We start from the raw sequence: 20,035 nt of genomic DNA, 5'->3' as shown, positions 1-20,035 counted from the left end.
GCTTATACAGAGAACTTTATTATACTATTTAAATGTAGTAGTTTTTATGTGTTTTCATTTTGTGAGTTAGTTTTAGTGCTTTTTTTTAAATATAACTTTTTCTTAGGTTGTAGTATTCTTGCAGTATTTTTGGGAACAGTACTATGACTATGTTTCAATTTACAGAATTATTAATATATTTTGAGGAGAGCACGATGGCGTCGTCATTAGCACTCTGCACTCCGCACACAGCAAGAATGTCCTGGGGTTTGGATCCACCATCTGGCCGTGGCCTGTCTGTGTGGAGTTTCTGTGTGTGTGGGTTCTCTCCGGGTACTCCGCCTTTCTCCCACAGTCCAAAGATATGCAGTTAGTGAGGTTAGGTTAACTGGTGGTTCTAATAGGTGTGAATGTGAGTGTGACTGGTTGTCTGTCTTTCTGTGTTAGCCCTAGAGACTGAAACGATATACTGTATATATCCACTTGATAAAGAAAATAGCAGGACTGATAAGAGCATGTATTTTACTAAACACTGATACCTCAAACAGGAGTTATGACTTAGTTTTTTTTATCTGGATTTGAACAAACTGTTTCAAAGTCTTAAATAACTAATACTTGTCTACTTACTTTATTTCCTTTCCCCATGAACACACATCTGGCTAAAGTCCGGAATTCCCAGATGATTTCCCTCTTAGCGATAATTTTGGATTAATTTACTTACAGAGTACATTTCCATGGAGAGAATAGCAGCTTACAGAGCTTAGGAGAAATGTTATAACGGTCAGAAGTGATGTACATGATCACAAGTTGCAGGTATAACCTCAATGTCACAGCACACCCATCCATACACAGAACACAAGCACACACATCTCTACACAGTATATTTTGCATTTTGCAGCCTACATTAGCTTCATTCATATTCATTAAGAATTAAGGCAGTTCTGAAGGCGAAAGGGGCGTTCAAATCAATACTTGCAGAGTGTGCTTAATAAAGTGGCCATGAGTGTATATCCAGATAATTACACAGCTGTCTATTTGTCTATATATATAAAATTGATCAATTCGAGTAGAATAAAAAACAGAACATTAATGAATATGTTATTTCATCTGAAAGTGTATTTTAGGTCAATCCACTCATCATTGATAACACTTTTTTTTTTCATTGATAACACTAAAAACACATTTTTCCAAAGTAAACAAAAAACATCAAAATTTCAGTACAAGAAAAAACCTCATTGCATTTATGTGACAGCTGCTGTCGCTTAAAGATATTAACAGTTAAATGCAAAATAAAAGCAGAGCTAAAACATGAGACTTACTAAAGAAAAAACTTAGAACAAAACTTTAATGATTGTTTATGTTAACTACTTAAAATGGGCAGTTTAATTTTTTAAATTTGTATTATTTTTTTTTACAAATTAAAATTTCAGTCTCACATCATTCTTACGGTTTATATTTTGACAGTATGGTTTTGCTTTACTTTTATTTTTTTTATTTTTTTATTTTTACATCTGAATTAATATTTATGTCAATTAAGGTTATTCTAATTAACTAAAACTAAAAAAATAACACTAAAACCACGTATGAAAATAAAAAACACACGCAAAGAAAACTGTTTAGTTAATGGAAAATAGTAATTAATTTGAAAAAGAAATTAGAAAAAAGGAAACAAAAACAACTGAAAGCACATCTTGTTATTATCAAAATAACTCAAATTAAATTTAAAAATTTTTTTTTTTAATTTAGTCTTTGGTCACTAACAGCACTAGGAGAGTTTGCGGTGAATGTTTAATAAGACTGGGATGTCTATTTTCTATTTAACTTCTTAAGTCTTAGGATCCTACAAAGAGCATCCGTACGATGATAAAGAAAACCTAAACTACTGAAAAACTGTTGTGACGAATAAGTACGAATCAGGTGGGCTTAACATCTTAGACTTTTCTACTTTAAATAACACTTTCAAAATTAATTGGGCTAAACATTTTCTTAAAAACCCTACCTCTATCTGGAACTTTATACCATATCATATTTTCTCTTGTTTTGGTGGCTTTAATTTTATTTTAAATTGTAATTACAATGTTGAGAAACTCCCTGTAAAGCTTTCATCCTTCCATAAGCAAGTCCTCTTAGCGTGGACCCTCATTTATAAACACAACTTCTCACCTCACAAATACCTTATCTGGAACAACAGAGATATTTTATATAAAAATAAATCACTTTTCCTGGTCCAAAATGGGATCCTATTGGTGGCTCAGCTGGTTAACAAAGAGGGACAACTACTTACTTACAACGACTTTATTGCACTATATAATTTTCCAATCAGTGTTCAGGAATTCTCAATGGTGCTTGGTGCCATACCGTCAGGGACTTTAATGTTATATAAAAACACTGACAGCTCAATATCTACCTCAGTCACTCTCCCTGATCCAGCTGAGTCACCAATAGGAAAAATCTGCTTTTCACAGGAACTTGGTAACAGCAATAAGAGAATACGTAGTTTATTCCAAGAAGATATCGTCTCTCTCCCATATATAATATCTTATTGGAACCGATATGTTCCAGATATCAAGTGGAAGACAGTCTGGATGATCCCCCATAAATATTTGATTGTAAATAAGGTGAAAGAAGTCTCATTTAAAATTCTACATAAATGTTATCCAGCCAGTCACTACATGGTAAAATTTAAAAGGGACATAATTGTACTTTCTGTGGGGATCATCCAGAAACTGTGACACATCTTTTTTGGTACTGTTCTCTTACACAGAGATTCAGGAAGGAATTTAGCAGGTTTGTTATTGTCCATATTTTAAGGAAGTTTTCTTTATGATGGGAAAATGTTTTATTCTGTTTCTTTAAGTTCCCCAAGAAGTATGATAAATGTGTTTTTATGATAAATTTGTTAATACTTTTAGCTAAATTTTTTATCCATAAATGTAAGTTTACTAACAAAACACCATATTTCTGTCATTTTTTTTTAAGGATGTGGAAATGTACATACAATCAATATCAGACCCCACCAACAAAAAGGCTCTCAAAACAATATATGTATGTGAATTGTTGCGTGTATTCTTATAATTGTTATTTTTTTCTTTTACCCCTGCCTTTTGGTGTTCATGTTCTGTTGTTTTGTATACTTCATCTGTTCGTATTATGTATACTCATTGTTTGTTAAATAAAGTTAAAAAAAAAAAACTACTGTCTTCTTCTTTCTTTAGCAGCTCCTTTTTAGTGGATCGTCTTCCTCCTGGTATGCTCCCATCCTAGGACAATAGCTGAAACCGAACAAATAAAATAAAATAAAATAAAATAAAATAAACCCACAATTTAATAACTCTGTGACACAAACTGTGGTTTAAATTGGGAAGAGGAACGTTGAAGCTAATGCTGCACTGACTCGGACATTTTAGTACAAGGAACCGGAAATGATAGGGGAAAAGAGTCCGGGGTTGTTTTCATTCCCCTGGTTTTCAACATGAAGGAAGCAAACATGGCTCGTCCCGTCAGTGTGGGGGATCTACTACAAGCGGAGCTCTTAGAGGACGCTGCTTACCGGGAAGAGGGGCTGTGTGTGGTCGGTATTTTCGGTAAAAGCAACATGCAGCCCGGCGCGCTGAAGGAATCTCTGATCAACACACTGGCGGACAAACACCTTTTCTTGATGTTCGGCGGACCGGAGGACGGCGGCACGCCTAGCAGCCACATCCAGGCTTTTTACGACCAGGAGAACCGGGTGCTGTACCTCCTGCTCTCCTCCGTCTGCGACAGCCGACAGCTACTGCGAGCCTGCCTGTCTCTGGACACCGGGAACGGACACTCGGACGCCCACGACTTCTGGAAGGGCCTGGAGCGGCAGCACTGCCTCCACCTGCTCTACATGTTCTCCGTGTGTCACGTCCTGTTGCTCGTCCACCCCAACCAGACCTTCGACGTGACCTACGACCGGCTCTTCCGAGCTCTGGACGCTCTGCGGCAGAAGGTTCTGCCTCTGATACGGGCTGCCATCAAAGACTCCCCGGTATCTAAAGAGTGGAAGCTGAACTGCCGGCCCTGCCCTCCACGGCTCCTCTTCGTCTTCCAGATGAACGTCACTCTGAAGGTCTGCTCTCTAACAAGTCCTTATTCGCTCTCATTCATATATGCACTTTATATTAAAACTGAAATATTGATATATATTTTAGTATAGTTACAGTGCTTTGAAAAAATCGTTTCCCCTTTCCTGATTTCTTTGGGGGTGGTTTTGGCATATTTGTCACACTTACATGCTTCAGATCATTTAAAAAATGAACATTAGATAAAGATAACCCGAGTTGACACAAAATGCCGTTTTAAAGTTATGATTTCATTTATAAGGGGGAAAAAAGTTATCCAAACCTACATAGGCCTTGTGTGATAAAGGAATTGCTCCCTAAACCTAATAACTAATGTGCAAACCTTTGCAGCAAGAACGGCAATCAAGCATTTATGATAACTGGCAATGAGTCTTTAATTGTTTTCATTGTTCAGCAGTGTTTTTCTCCTTTGAAGCCCTCCATGAATGCTATTTTTGCCCAGTCTCTTTCCTACTGTTGAATCATTAACTCTGTCCTTAAATGAGGTAAGTGAGGCCTGCAGTTCTTTAGTTGTTGTTCTGGGTTCTTTTGGGACCTGCTGGAAGATTCATTGATGTGTTCTTGGATTCATTTTGGTAGATTCAACACGCCTGGGAAGTCCACCCAGGACTCCCAAAGCCTTAACTCTTTTCAGACAGATAGCCGTCAATGACTTTGTTTCTCAGCTGTTTCTTTAGATTTTGGCATAACATGTTGCTTTTTGAGATCTTTTAGCCTGCTTATTTTTTTGTCAGACAGGTTCTGGTCTGGCAGTAATTCAGCCTGAGTGTGGCTGAAAATGTGGCTAATTGCAGTTAATTAATGAGTCAACAAGGGACAATTACTTTTCCCTTAATAACTGAAATCATGATTTAAGAACTGCATTTTGTCTTTACTTGAGTTATCTAATGACCAATTATAAAACCATTTGTTTGATCTGAAACATTTCAGTGTGACAAACATGCAAAAAACAGAAAATCAGGTCAATATGTTTTGATGGAACTGTTTTATTTTTTCTTTTAACACAGAATCTGGACTTTAAGTAAAATAATGACAGTTCAGTCCATAGGAAATTTTGCAAAAATATTTCAGAAACTGTCAAATCTTTCTTTAATAAATGGTCACGCCATATAAGAACTCAGGGTAGCCATATGAATACAAATGATGTTGTCTTTGTTTGTTATTCTAAAGGTTTCTGCAAACGGCTTAGAGTCAAATCCTGACAAACCAAAGAAGCACTCCCCCAGGCGGAGGCTTCAACACGCCTTGGAAGACCAGATTTATCGCATCTTCCGTAAAAGCCGAGTTCTCACCAACCAGAGTAGCAACTGCTTGTTCACGGTGCCCGCCAACCAAGCATTTGTGTACGTGATCCCAGCACTAGATGAGGACCCCTTAGGTGCATTACTCGGTCAGCTGCGGTCCAACTGCATGTTGTCTGAGCAGGACTCTTCCGTGCCCGTGTCGGGGCCGAGGCGCTATCAGCAGATGCGGCATTCATCTCGGCACCCCAGCAGCAGCAGAGACTCAGGCAGCATATCGATAGGCAGTCAGCTGGTGGACTGCAGCTTAAAGGAATTCCTCTGGCAGCATGTCGACCTGGTGCTCACCAAAAAAGGTTTTGATGACAGCGTCGGCCGCAACCCGCAGCCTTCGCACTTTGAGCTGCCGACCTACACCAAATGGGTCCAGGTCGCCTCCAGACTCCACCAAGTCCTCATCAAAAACACAGATGAAGAAATGGCTGAGCTAGCCACAAAAGTGCAAAGCCAGGTGAAGGTTTTGGAGGGTTTTCTTGACGCTGACACAAAGTTCTCTGAGAACAGGTGCCAAAAAGCACTGCCTCTGGCTCACAGCGCCTACCAGTCCAACCTCCCCCATAACTACACCACCACGGTCCATAAAAACCAGTTGGCTCACGCTCTGCGGGTGTACAGCCAGCACGCTCGAGGAGTGGCTTTCCAACGCTACGCTTTACAGCTTCACGAGGACTGCTACAACTTTTGGAGCAACGGACACCAGCTGTGTGAGGAGCGAAGTCTGACTGACCAGCACTGTGTTCACAAGTTCCACCTGCTGCCTCAGCCAGGTGAGCGCATCATCTTCCTCTGCACAAGTTTGAGGAGGGCCCCTTTAATGCAATTTTTTTCATTGACTATTTCACATAATTGTCGTAGCTCTAACACTGAAATAAAATGAAAGCCAAAAGTGTGAAATCTGACACTTAATTCCACAGGAGAGAAGCCTGACATGGATCACAACCCACCAATCATGAATCACAACAGTAGAGGGCGCTCCACCAGCTCCTGTAACTGTGGACGGAAGCAAGCTCCCCGTGAGGATCCTTTTGACATCCAGGCAGCAAATTACGACTTCTACCAGGTCAGGATTTACTCCACATGGGTCCTGCTGAGGACCACAGAGGGGCACAGGCTCTCTGCTCTGTCAGTATTTCTACATACAGCTGTGAAAGACTCAGTCAGACACAAAATTTTGAGGGAAATGTCTCACTCTGTAGCTGATAACAGCTCCTTTATCAGCTCAGGTAGTACGCTGTGCGCTTTTAGAGATTTTCTTATTGAAAATTGTCAAAAATGCCTCTAAGAGCCACGAGAGTGAAGCAAAAACAGAAATGTCATCCGGTTGCAGATTTATGGTTCTTCGCTACGAGATTATCCCTCCACATTGTTCAGTTTTCTCGTGTCATTATAAAAACACTGTGTTTTTAAATTGTATATCTAAAACACAACATCTAATCACTCACAAGTATTTGCTTGTTAACTGTCTTTTTCCTGAGTAGATGCTGGAGGAGAAATGCTGTGGGAAGCTGGAGAGGATTGAGTTTCCAGTGTTCCAGCCCAGCACTCCTGACCCGGCCCCGGCAAACCAGGCTCAGAGAAACCCCTGTGAGGCTTCAGGATCGGGTGATGCAGAGAGGTTGAAGGAGCCCAGCACTGCCCAGAGCCACACGCCTGGAGACACCAGCCTTAGCCTCGCTCTTAGTCTAGGCCAGTCTACAGACAGCCTGGGGCCCTACGGGGACGGAGACGGAGCCGAAACACAAGTCCAGCAAAAGAGGCCGAGCCTTGTTGACCGGCAGCCTTCCACTGTGGAGTACCTTCCTGGAATGATGCACTCTGGCTGCCCTAAAGGTCTCCTCCCTAAATTCTCCAGCTGGTCACTGGTGAAACTTGGCCCAGCAAAGTCGTATAACTGCCACACGGGCCTGGAGCAGCCAGGTTTCCTCCCTGGCTCCTCATTCCTCTTGCCGTGGGACTTGGTGATTCGCTCCCGATCGGAGGAAGATACAGGACTAACGGAGCCTTTGGACGGAGGCACGTCCTCGTGGCCAGTGCCCAACAAGACCCTTGTGGGAAAGCGAGGCAGCACCGGTGGGCTCGGTAGGAGTCGCAGGAGGGAAGACATGGCTCGCATCTTCGTGGGGTTCGAGTATGAAGACGGCAGGGGGAGACGCTTCATCAGCTGCGGGCCTGATAAAGTAGTGAAGGTGCTGGGGCCGGGGGGTGCTAAAGATCCTGCCACCAGGGTGCTAAACACCGACATGCCGCTGCACATCCCTTCTCCCTCCCAGGGCCGTGGCCTGAAGCCCCACTTCGCCCAGTTGACTCGCCTTTTTGTTGTAGTGCCTGACGCCCCGCTGGAGGTGACCCTCAACCCACAGGTAAGCAGCAGGAGGAGACTCCAAGTCATCTCCAAACAGGGGTGCACCTGATGATGATTTAATGGACTCTTATCTACTGTTTATTTTCTCAGATGTTTTTCAGCGACGTAAACAAAAACTCTTTTAAAAAGGGGGATTCATTTTCTGTCTGTTTTCAGTGAGTCAGCTAATTCTTTCAGCAATATGTCCATGATCACTATGTCTGGGACTCTGTAAAAGCTAAAGTTACAGTTCAAAGCTAAACTTTTAATCTTTTTTTTCCCCGCCTGGAAAAGGTTGGAGTGTGCAATCTAAGTCGGGGACAAATTGCCACGAAAAGTGGAGGAGTTTAGGTGTCTCAGGGTCTTATTCCCAAATGAGTGAAGCATTAGATTGACAGACGGATTGGAGCTCTGCCGGTCCGTTGTAGTCTAGAGAGAGCTGAGTGTAACCTATAGTTGCGAGCGCTGGGTAGAGACAGAAAAAATGAGGTCGCAGATACAAGGCGTGGAAATGAGTTTCCTTTGAAGGGTGACTGGGGTTTCCCTTAAAGACCCAAACCAAGCAAGAACCTATTGCACTGTTCAGTTCATTGTTCAACAACAGGAATGTATCACAAAATGTGCAAAGAAAAGGTTAAGATATCTCCAGCATGTCACTATTTAGGCAGGTATGAAAACTAAATTGAGCATGTCACAGTTTTAACAAAGACAAACCTTCAGACTTGGCTGTAGTTGCAGATTCTGTTGCCCTTTAACACATATATGGTGCATATATATAACAAAGAGGAGTGAAATCTGCCAAATGATTAATAAAGGCAACTCAAGCTGCTCTGCATCATACACTAAATTGCCTCATCCATCCATCCTGCTCTTATCTGAGGTCAGGCTGCAGGTCATTCCAGGCATCCTCAGCTGTACTTTCCACTTTCTTCTGGGTGATCCTAGGCTTTCCCGGCCAAGATCTTAGTAAGTTCTGGGTCTGCATCAGGGTTTCCTCCCAGTTAGGAGGCATCCTAAGCAGATGCCTAAACCACCTCAGCTGGTTTCTTTTGACACAGCTCTACTCCAAGCCCAGACACTCAAGTGAATAAACAACTTTACTCTTTTGGTCACTACATGCCTCATTCTTGACCAAAAAAGCAGCAAAATTTCCCATCTCTCCATTGCTGCCTCCTGTTTGAACCTCTCCACTACCCCAGTATCCACCTGTAACCTGTCAAAGTGACAATCTTGAAGCCTAGATTTTCAGTTGTGTGGCTAAATTATTAGGGTTCAGCACTGAATAACATCGTCTTTTGTCCTCTGCTGTGATTTCAGGTACAGCCAGGCCCTCCTCCCTGTCCGATCTTCCACCCAGAGCAGACTGAAATATCGTTGCCATCTGATGGCCTTTGGGTGCTGCGGTTTCCTTATTCCTACGCCACAGAACGTGGTCCCTGTTACCCCCCCAAAGAGAACCAGCCCCTCAACAACTACAAGGTGCTGCGAGGCATCCTGAAAGCCACCACCGCCACCTCTCCACAACAATAACCCTTAAGGTTTTATTCAAGACTCCACCTTCGCAGACCCTCCCAGTGTTGTTTCTGTACATTCTGTATATTTGCAGACACTGCAAATATTTCCTTTTTTGTTGACATCTTTTACTCTGGATTTCAATGAAATGACATGCGGGCGTGCATGGTCTCCACAGATAAGCATTTGCACACATGCTCTGGTGTATGTGAGACCGTATTAGCTGCTCTCTAAACCATGTTTAGTGTCAAATCCATTCATGCAATACTGTGTTGCATTTACCTCTCCCAGTGCAGACGCAAATGCTGGTGTGGTCGAATGTTTCCTCACCAAAACCACAGAGAAAGTTTGTGTTGAAGTGGGCTATTTCCCAAGTGTGAAAAATAATTTGATCTGTCTCAAGTGAATATGTGACAACAGCTTTGTACACCTACAGATTTGGACCACTGGTTCTCAGACTGTGAGGCACATTTAAGCACAGAAAAAAAGCCTTTAAATTAAGACTTGGATTATTTTATATTTTTATCAGTAAATAAAAATTGCAAAATGTGATTTAAAATAACTTATTTTCACTTTTTTTTTTGCTCCCCAGAAGACAGATCAATGTTGCAGTGACATTAATCTTCACATTTCAAGCTTGAGCACAATAATAGCACCAGGAAAAACTTCCTTCAAAGTTAACATGAGGGGGCGTGGATCCTGTGGTAGCTGTTTGCAGCTAAGCTAAGCTAAATTTCCAGTACCAGCATCCCTGCACATTCACGCTGGCAGGCTTTAATAATGATGTAAATTTTCCTGTCACTGGTCAAACAGTGAAGCTCTCATTAGAGCAGAGACTAGAGTTGACTGTGTACGTCTGAACTTGTGTTTCTTTTGTTTCAGTTTGTAAAGATATCACAACACACACTATTGCTCACAAACAAAGATTTAATACACTCGAACTAAACCGAAAGACGTTTTTTGTTTTTTCTGTGTAAATAAAAGCGACTCGGACATTCTGTTTCATGTTATTGGAGGTGATTTTTTTTCCTCAGTGTTGTAGATGTCAAGAAAGCAAGTGCAAAAAAAAAAAATCCTCAGTTACACTTTGAGAAGTATTAATTTCCTCTTTTGATGTCAAAACAGAACTTCTTGAGTCACCTGTAACTTCTTTACAATTCACCAGGAAAATAGGTGAAAACATTCTAAAGGAATTAAATAAGGTAAAACAGAATCTGTCTAAATTCTAAGATTGAACGTCAGTGTTTGTAATGACCACATTTATTCTTCAACACAGCCTGAACTTTCTTAGGGAAGCTTTCCTGTAATTCCTTTAAGCAGTCTTCAGGACTAGTTCTCCAGGCTTCTTGAAGGACATTCAAAGCTCTTCTTTGAATTTTGGCTGCCTTTTGTTGGCTTCTCCAGCCCCCCTGGCGACCCTGAAAAGGATAAGCAGAAGAGAATAAATGGATGAACGGATTCATCACTCCATCAGAGCTGTTGCTGCTGATTTTCAGTCCAGCTCTTGTGTAAATTCGCATACCTCAGACTTTCCCTGTTTCCCTTTCTTAAGAATGGCTTCTTGACAGCCACCCTTCCACTGAGACCATTTCTGATGAGGCTTCAGTGAACAGTTGATGGATCAGCTAAAGGGCCAGGTGCATCTCTCAGGTCCTGTGTGAGGTCTTTGTTGGATTCTTTTTCCTGTTTCAAAAGAACACGACTTTCAGACACTGTTCATTTTAAGCTTGCCACTTCTTTTTTTGGTCCTCCACTTTTCCCATTTCTTCAAATTCTTTAAGGACACAGTGCACACCATGCCGAGATATGGAACATTTTAACGCTTTCCCTCATAAAAATGACACTTGACAACCTCAGTATTATGTCAAAGGGAAGTGCATTAGATCACAATATTAGAATAGTTTCTGGGTTTTTACAATGTTAGCTGCATAGGCAGAGACCACCCTCACTAACTTCTGATACTTCATTTTGTTTTATAAGCAGGTCTGAAATATAACAGAAACCTGACAGAAAGCTCAGAAAGGAGCTTCAAAGATGACTCCTAGCTGGCTTTCAAGGGGTAAAGAGTATTAAATTGATGAGAAAGGCTGTCTCCACGGAAGCAAAATATAAAGAAATTAGACTTTTGCACACTACTGATATGATAGATCATGTCAGGAATACCACTAAGACTAACATCTTTAGAAGAGAAGCTTAATTTTCCAGGTAGGTTGTGTTTGGTTTCATGAATAGCAGTACACTTTACGTCCACTAGGTGGAGCTGGATTCTTTGGGACATATTTTCACTTAACTGTAGGTTCCCACACATTAAAAAAAAGCGACTTGGACAATTTATGTGCTTCATCTTACAGAAGAATTTAGGACGTCAAATCCATAATTTTCTTCAATATACGTTTCTTTATACTTTTAACTATGTTTTTTTCCACACAGTTCAAACTTTACAAAAAGAAAACACGATGTGCTTATAAAACAGAGACAGCACACTAGTATAATCAGACCACTCGGCTTCACAAAAATCAGTGCATAGTTTGTGTCCTTCAACACATTTTATATGTTTGTGAGTTGGTAGTTGTCAGAATGCCTTTTAAATGTTTCAAGTGGTTTAATTTAAATCACTCCCAGACACTCGGACAAAAGTACGAAGACAGGTTTGTTAATTAGTACTTAGAATTTTCTTTTTTCTTTTCCCAGTAATCATCACACAACCTCTGAAAATGATCTCATGGCCCTTTAGGGCATCATGCTGTAGTCTGGTGGACACAGAAGTAGCAGTAAAAAAAAGCTTCTTAAAGACAGTTTTACATGTGTTTCTGACAATATTTCTGTATTTAAACTTCACAGAAAGAATGCAGGTGCATGCAGATGACAGGTTAAAAACAGTAGTTTTCTTTGTGTGTGGGAATCTCATCTGCATTTGAACACACTTTGATTCTCAGATTTTCTCTTGGATAACAGAGAACCAGGAAGTTAATGGGCGATCTAGCTCACACACATAACCTTCAGGAATGTGCACACTAACAGGGAGGTTAATAATAAAGCCAAAGACGCTGATTCAAGGTCATAAAGACTCAAGGGAACACTCAAATCTGACCACTTCAGTTCAGTTAAATTTTACATTCACTGACACATTAACAGATTTTTACATTTCAAGTGACTCTTAAATTTTTTTGCTACTTTTAACAGTACCTTTTAAACTCATCTCACTGATAACACATCAATTGAAACTAAACACAATTTTACTTTTTCTCTCTTTAACCGACACCTAACAACCTTTCAGGACTTTCTCTGTCCTTCTGCTGTCTCACTTTTTAACTCACACTTCACCTGCTTGAATTTTGATTGGCTATTAGGTCATAACAAAGTCAGTCACCTGAACTTTTCTTTTGATGCAGAGTCAGGCCTGTGAGTATTTTGCTTTTGATTCATGTCATGCCTAAACAGCAGAAGTCTGGTTTCCTTTAGCTCAGTTAACCAGACTAGTGATGTGGTCCCTCAATCCTAAAACTTAAAGAAGCATCCACAGTTTTTCTGATGTCTTCTCCTTTTTCCATATGAGTATGAGAACAGTTGGTCCATCACAGCTGGTCGAATTTAGTGGAAGTGAAGAATATTTCCAAAGCATTTTGATCCATCAAAACAAGACTTGGTACGTGGAGCACATAGACTGTATATAAAAGATAGAAGTGTACGTGGCAGTGCCTTGAAACTGCATTCTTTCTGATGGCCAGCAGGGGGCAACTCCTCTGCTGACAAAAGGGCATCAAGTTGTATCCAAGTCTATAGGTTCCTTTGACTCTCTTACTCTGTGACCTCATTAAACTCAAATGCGATGAGTTTATGATCTTAATCATTAGTTTCAGGTCCTTATTGAGTACAGTATGATGGTTTTTTAGTAAATTATTATGAAAACGTCATAATTTACTACAAAAACGCTCAGCTTGAATGCTTTACTGTGCTTTATCAGTGCGTGACGTGACAGATGCCATCTTTTGTACACAGTCTATGGCATGAAGTCTGGCTCCCATTTATTGAGAAATATAAAATAAATAGATAAATAACTGACCATGAGGATGTGCTACAATGAATAAAATGCCACTATGGCATACTAATTGAAGCAGTATGTTTACCTTTAGAAGGATTTAAATTTTTTGAGGGTCAAAAACATTTTTATACAGATTTTTTATAAATTGTATGAAAACGATTTTTGCATCCATATGTTGACATTTCAGATTATGGTTTCAATTTTGAGTCTTTTTTTTTTCAGAACTTTAAGTTGTATATCAGTTGTATTTATGTCAGACATTTGATCAGGAATTGCAGCTAGATGCTGAGACATCCAACATTTACTTTCCATAACCACTGACAGTGTGAGGTGTTCTGCAGTAAACTGGACAAACCAACATAACTGACTCCGAGGCATCAGCATTGCACTTTTTAAAAGTGTGTTTTCTAAAATGTCTTTCATGCTTGATTATAAATTAAAAGTCAGTGCTGTAGTGCAGACATTAGCTCTGCTGCTTTGAATGTACTGTTATTAAAATGTGCAGCAGACACCTGACGATGAGTCACTGAAATGACTTTTATGGAAAACACAAAAAAGCCATTGTATCTGCCAAATCATTAACTAACATTACTGTTGCTGTACTTTTATTATGAGTATTATACTGTAGGAGTAACAAGCTGGAGGTCTTTTACAGTCTATAAAATTCACTTACTATTTGATTCTGTCTCAAATGGCCACCAGTGGAACTGCAGTCTAAGTCTAAAATATATAAGTTTTTATATATTTATATATAAATTTGTGAAGGGAAAAAAGTTAAAACTCATTTTTTAATGTTAGAAAATGTCCACAAGGGGGCACTGATCCATCCCAGGCTGACATGTTTAAAGGTTTACTGACTCAACAGGTGCAAACATTTGTAACAGTTGGATTTGTTTTTGTGTTGCACTACAAAGGATGCGGCATTGGGTTAATAAAGTGACAACAATGTACAACAGTTTTCGCTTTGACGAGAGTATTACTTATTTGACAGCCACTTATTATTAATTGTTTGCAGTATTTTGACATTTCTGCACTGTTTTAACACAAGCTGATTTGGTGTCAAATTTCCTTAGCACTATTTATTTTCAGTTACAGCCTGAGGGCTGGATTTAGACAGACCACCTTTTATTCGTTTTAACTGAAAATGTCCTTCAGAGAAGTTCTGCGAGCAGTAAATCTGGGTATGTGTGTAAAGCAACAACATACATAAAAGCAGCAAAACAAACTTGAATGTTGTCCTTACCTGCGGACAGGTAGAGGAGGCGGACGAGGGGGAAAGGAAAAGCCAGCCCACATTCAGATCACAGTTAACAGCCAAGCTTTGTCTCCCATTTCTGTTCTATCGCTGAAAACCACTGTGCCAAAGTTCAGATCTCACAGGTGGGCACAATAGGCGAAAGAAGACACTGAACTACATGTTCTCGGGCAGCTTCATCTTGCAGATTGTGTCAGAGACAAGTGAAAGCAAATATCTGGGACTATTCAACAAGGCAAGACAAAAGGATGTGAGTAAAATACAGATTTATGAAGTAATTAATGATTATTTAAAGTTATGGCAGGTGCTCTCTGGCTTCTGTAATGGTTTACTACCAAGTTAACTTTCAACCTTGTCTAGCAGTACTCTGTAATAGCAGCATATTATTATACATCATGTGGGGTTTTAAAAAATATATGTGTATTCCATTCATTAAATGATTATTTTGTCACATTGTTGGATTGTACTCTACTGTGAATACAAATTATGCTTAACTTTCAAAGAGCATACCAGGGTTTTTACATGCTTTGCCTTATGAGACTAACTGAGTCCATTAATTAATGTAAAACTGTATATTTTTGAGGAACTGGAGTGTTTTTGTTATATTCTCCTGTATTTCACAGCTACTCTTTCATTTTTACACTTGTCATGAGACTGTTTTAAATATCTAACACTTCCTTAATGATTAATTATGTAATTTTCCCATTGAGACTGACCTCTATTCAGACTAGCTTTCAGCTTTAAAGTAGTTAAATTAAAACCAGTCTTCGCAATCTGTTTACCTTTGACTCTTAATACAACATCCATTGATAGATCTACTTCATTTTTGACTTGATTAGGTTCGTCTGCTATTGTTACGTGACTTTTTCCACTTCAGTCGGCTATTCTTTTCCCTAATTTATACTTATATAGATAAAAAAATATCTTTTAGGATAAGGGTTTCAAACAATAGGACCAATCTGGCCCATTTGATGGCATTAAAACTGTGAAGGAGGGAGTAGTCTTTTGACTTTTAACTATATTTTTATAGTTTTACAGCTTTCGCTTCTGATAAAGATCATCCCCATGGCCATCCATATTGCACCAAATAAATTATATAATAGATGAAATAACAGAACACTTCCTTTTTTCTTCTTTCTTGAATTACTACAGTAAAAAAAAAAAACAGCACTGTGAATTAACAAAAACGTTGTGTTATTATTACATTCTGGACAAAAACTATGATATACTACTGACATTGCACTTCTTTTCCTTACATTAATATACTATCTCAGGGATTAGTTGTGCAGTTAAACATCTTTACACTGATACAGAGTCGCCTGGTCCAGTCAAAGTGGGCTGTATGTGGCTCACAATGAAAAAAGTTATCTTTACATTTTCTTCAGAATGAAAAAAAAAACTAGATGTGATCAATGATCCAAGTCAGTTCTTTGCCTGCAAATTATTTTTTAAGAATAAGCAAATGACTATAATTCTGTGTCTGATTCTTTTTGCCTAGAATTAGGGCTGATAACAGCTTCTTATTTGAATGCTAAATAGATAGTTAGCCTAGCGGAGAAACAGTTACCTATCTCTATCTAAACGTAAAAAAACAAACAAGAAAAAAATATTAAAATCAACACATAAGATTCTTATACAATCTGGAACATGAACTATCTATGCTATATTTACTTAGACTTGGGTAAAAAGCTGTGAGTTTCATATCTATATGCGACACATAGCCATAGCTTAGCTTAGCTGGGATTCAGGAAACTGAAAAAAGCTATCTGGTTACTATTTTACTGTTAAAAAAGTCATTTTGATTATTAAATTAAAAATAAAAAGATAAAAGGTGATGAATTACTTAAAAGTTACATATATCTAATTATCTTATTTCTGAGTAAGTTCAAATTTTAAGTTCATAAATAGAAATTTAAAGATGCGTAACTTGTATCTGAAATTTTTAATGTAATAAGTTTCTAATCCAACTTTTTTGGATAAAAGCTTGAAATAAATGGCTTCACCTTTAGCGGTTAATTATTTACATTTCATATTTGTGTTATTTTACTATAACTCCAAACATAGGCTTGCAGATCAATTTTATTTTATCTGCAGTAAAGTTAGGGTGTTAAGTAGCATGAAATTAAAATTAAAGTACCTCAATTATACTTACAAGTACTTTACCAAATGCACTTACTGGCTGTACCACAACTAGATAGTACTGAATGTGTTCCCTAACTATATCAACAGACCACAGTGAAGGGATAATTTCTTTTGGAGTTTTATGTTAGTTGATACTTAAAATATTAAATGTTTAAATCATAAATGGATATTTGTTCTTTAATCAGTTCCAGTCAAAACCTGGTGACCTGTACAGAAAGAACACTGTGTTATTTTTAGCGAAACTTAGAAGTACCGACAGAGGCCATAAACTCATTAAGAAAGTGTGTGCTAAGGCCATAAAACAACTAGAAGATAGAACCGTTCTATCATAGACTTCAATACAAGCAGACTTTACATTGGCCTCGCTTTTCAGACCTGGAAGCTATGTCAACCTTTTATATACTGTCAGTGATAACACAATTGGTAAAGTATAGCTCATAAAAAAGTATAGACATAAAATCTCAAAAGCTTTACAGTTGCTTTGATAACAACTCTGTACACCTTATTATCAAGTTCTAACACATAAGCGACCATCAGATCGCTATGATACTCCCTCTAAATCTAAATAAAACTGAACTGAAAAATTATTTCAGTTGGGTTTTGCGCCGTTCGAATTTCCTTGTGCACACTGCTGCAGCCAATGCATCTCACAAGGCACAACTTTTTACTTTGAAGGAAAACATTCTCTATTTCCAGTTTTACTACTGCTCAACATCTTTTTGCAGACAAGTCGGTGTCTTACGTGCTAATTATGGGTAACTGTGGCAATCTCCTCGCAAACAAAGGAGTATTGAATATCCCTTCAGGATTTTACAGCAACCACTCTCTAGCTTGTCAGAGAACACACTTTTGCCTAGCAACCAGGTTGCCAGAGCATCACTGAAAGGTCCAAAGGCTTGCTTGAATGGAGCACTAATGGTGACTACCAGAATACTCTAGCAACCACTTGCTAGCTGGTTAAGGAATACACATTTTTCCCTTGTGAATGGTAGATGTTAGATGGTTGCCAACTGGTCTTTAGGCTTTTGTAACTGAGGAGTAAGACTCACCTGTTAACTCAAAGCTGTTCTAGGTGCCACTTTCATGAGGCAGATTAGGGCAAGAGGTCAAGACAACCTGGCTGCTTTAACAAGCCTTCAGGGTTTTTTTCCACATTACAGAAAATAGTATAAATAAGTAAAAGCCCTTGAATTGGTTGCCATCTCCACTGATTTGACTGGTGCTACAGCTCAAAGTGAGATATTAATTAATATCTTTTATCTCTTTTGCCAGACCTTCAATTGGCAATGCCAAACTAAAACCTCAGACGTGACCTTCAGTTTGAATTGACCCAGAGCATCATGGCTAAAGGGAATAAAGATTTCCAGCGAAGGATTGTGTCCAAGGATGGGCACAACATGGTAAGGATCGATAACGTGGAGGGCATGGTCAAGCTGTACCTGCACGACATTTGGACGACTGTGGTGGACATGAAATGGCGCTACAAACTCACCTTATTTGCCTCCACCTTTGTCATGACTTGGTTCATCTTTGGGGTCATCTTTTACTTCATTGGAATGGGCAATGGTGACTTTGAGCCAGATTTAAATTCTACCCACACTCCATGCCTGATGAACGTGGAAACGCTCACTGGAGCCTTCCTCTTCTCTCTAGAGTCACAGACCACCATTGGTTATGGTTTTCGTTACATCTCTGAAGAATGCCCTCTGGCCATCTTTACTCTGGTGGCTCAGCTTGTCATCACTGGACTGGCTGAGATCTTCGTTACCGGTGCCTTTCTGGCCAAACTAGCTAGACCCAAGAAGCGAGCAGAGACCATCAAGTTCAGCCAGGTGGCGGTGATCTGCAAGCACCAAGGAAAGCTGTGTCTGATGGTGAGGGTGGCCAACATGAGGAAGAGCCTCCTGATCCAGTGCCAGCTAACAGGAAAGCTCCTGCAACCCTACGCGACTGAGGAGGGCGAGAAGACGCAAGTCCATCAGAGCTCTGTTGATTTCAACATGTACTCCGGTGGCGAGTGCCCCTTCCTTATCCTCCCTCTCACCTTCTATCACGTCCTAGACCAGCACAGCCCGCTGGCAGGACTGACGGCAGAAAACCTCGAAACGCGTAGGTTTGAGTTGCTCATCACCCTCAATGCCACCATGGAGTCGACGGCAGCCACGTGTCAGAGACGTACCTCTTACATCCCTGACGAGATCCTGTGGGGTTATGAGTTCAAACCGGTGCTGTATAGCACCCCCAGTGGACGCTTTGTGGCAGACTTCAACTTTTTTGACAAGGTGCAAAAGAGCAGTGATCCAGACATCCACAGCGACAGTTCAGAAAAGCTGAAACTCGAGAGGGAATTCAGGGAGGAATAGAGGATCTTAATTACTGTTAATTGACCTGAGGCTCAGCCACTGTGTTAATGTCCCTTACAGCTATGACCTTTGATTTAAACACGTAAAACGTTTATTTTGAATCATATAAAAGTGATTTTTTATCTACACTTTTAAGAAGACTAGAAACCTGACATGTGTTCACTGTAAAATTCTGTTTATTCGTTTAATCATTATGATGTTTTTTTGTATTAATTTTCAAGTTAAATTAATTAAATGTAGGGGAGACCGGGGATAGTTGTAACGTGGGTCAGTTGTAACACTTCCAATTTCTCCAATCAGGGCTAAGTTTCAAATGATGTGACTCGTCCTGTGCATGCCCAACTCAGTTCTGCTATCACATGTGAAAAATCAGCACATTTTGTCAAACACAGACAATTTAACATGAAAAAAAGTAATTTGTATGCCAAAAAGTACGTTTTTCTACTTTATTTCAATTTCTAATAACATCATCTGCTTTGCAGTTAAACTCATCAAATTTAAATTATGTTATTTGTATGTCTATGGGGATATATTCTGCGTAGGTCTTTAGTGCTAATGTTTTAGCCGTTGGCTGTAATGTTAGCTAGTTCGTGGCTATAGGAGTCTGGGTCAGTTGTAACAGCAACAGTCTGGGTTAGTTGTAACAATAATGCAGATGTTGCAACTTACCACACTATTACTTTAACTTATATTAAACAAGTTGGGGCAACGACATCAGCAGAGAGAGGTTCACTGGTCGCATTTGTATATGCGGTTAATGCCATTGGCAACACAATTCCTCCACTGTTTGTGTTCCCACACATACATTATGCAGACCACTGTTTCAGAGATGGACCAGTAGGAAGTACTGGTAGTGGAAATAAATCAGGATGGGTGCAAGAAACAGATTTCCTCATCTTTCTGAAGCACTTTGCAAACCACACCAAGGTAAGCCATGATAAAAAGTAATGGAATTGCGATGCTGGTGAACAACTACATTTTTTCAGCTTCA

General features: G+C 39.6%; 2 protein-coding genes and 1 long non-coding RNA gene across 4 annotated transcripts; 2 read left to right on the top strand and 1 right to left on the bottom strand.

The window, feature by feature from the left end:
* The first annotated feature begins 3,356 nt into the window (after nt 1-3,356).
* smg8 (SMG8 nonsense mediated mRNA decay factor) lies at nt 3,357-10,242 on the top strand. The gene is made up of 5 exons (XM_085470873.1): nt 3,357-4,075; nt 5,259-6,156; nt 6,304-6,449; nt 6,868-7,749; nt 9,048-10,242. The coding sequence occupies exons 1-5, from the start codon at nt 3,452-3,454 to the stop codon at nt 9,258-9,260; spliced, it is 2,763 nt and encodes a 920-aa protein (XP_085326999.1). The 5' UTR covers nt 3,357-3,451; the 3' UTR covers nt 9,261-10,242.
* Nucleotides 10,158-18,551, bottom strand: LOC146700611 (uncharacterized). Its single transcript, XR_014922595.1, has 3 exons — nt 18,174-18,551; nt 10,765-10,925; nt 10,158-10,660 (listed from the first exon to the last, which is right to left on the bottom strand). It is a non-coding gene; the product is annotated as an uncharacterized LOC146700611 (long non-coding RNA).
* kcnj15 (potassium inwardly rectifying channel subfamily J member 15) lies at nt 14,559-20,035 on the top strand. Of its 2 annotated transcripts, none has more exons than XM_085470874.1 (2): nt 14,559-14,789; nt 17,954-20,035. In XM_085470874.1, exon 2 carries the CDS (start codon nt 18,022-18,024, stop codon nt 19,042-19,044), a length of 1,023 nt encoding a protein of 340 aa, XP_085327000.1. In that variant the 5' UTR covers nt 14,559-14,789; nt 17,954-18,021; the 3' UTR covers nt 19,045-20,035. The 2 variants fall into 2 exon arrangements, with proteins under 2 accessions (XP_085327000.1, XP_085327001.1); XM_085470875.1 differs by lacking the exon at nt 14,559-14,789 and adding an exon at nt 17,310-17,599.

Source organism: Copadichromis virginalis, linkage group LG10, assembly GCF_057382275.1.
Source record: "Copadichromis virginalis isolate Kocher_CV1m ecotype Utaka linkage group LG10, C_Virginalis_male_GT1.1, whole genome shotgun sequence".
In the NCBI taxonomy this organism is placed as follows: domain Eukaryota; kingdom Metazoa; phylum Chordata; class Actinopteri; order Cichliformes; family Cichlidae; genus Copadichromis; species Copadichromis virginalis.
The sequence above is the reverse complement of the archived record's forward strand: the minus strand, read 5'-3'. Positions and strand labels throughout refer to the sequence as shown.

Bases quoted from the DNA above. Each gene is read 5' to 3' on its own strand.
- smg8 (XM_085470873.1), top strand. From the start codon at position 3,452: ATGAAGGAAGCAAACATGGCTCGTCCCGTCAGTGTGGGGGATCTACTA. The intron at 4,076-5,258 runs GTCTGCTCTCTA...GTTATTCTAAAG, and splicing joins AGATGAACGTCACTCTGAAG to GTTTCTGCAAACGGCTTAGA. The intron at 6,157-6,303 runs GTGAGCGCATCA...TTAATTCCACAG, and splicing joins CCACCTGCTGCCTCAGCCAG to GAGAGAAGCCTGACATGGAT.
- kcnj15 (XM_085470874.1), top strand. From the start codon at position 18,022: ATGGCTAAAGGGAATAAAGATTTCCAGCGAAGGATTGTGTCCAAGGAT.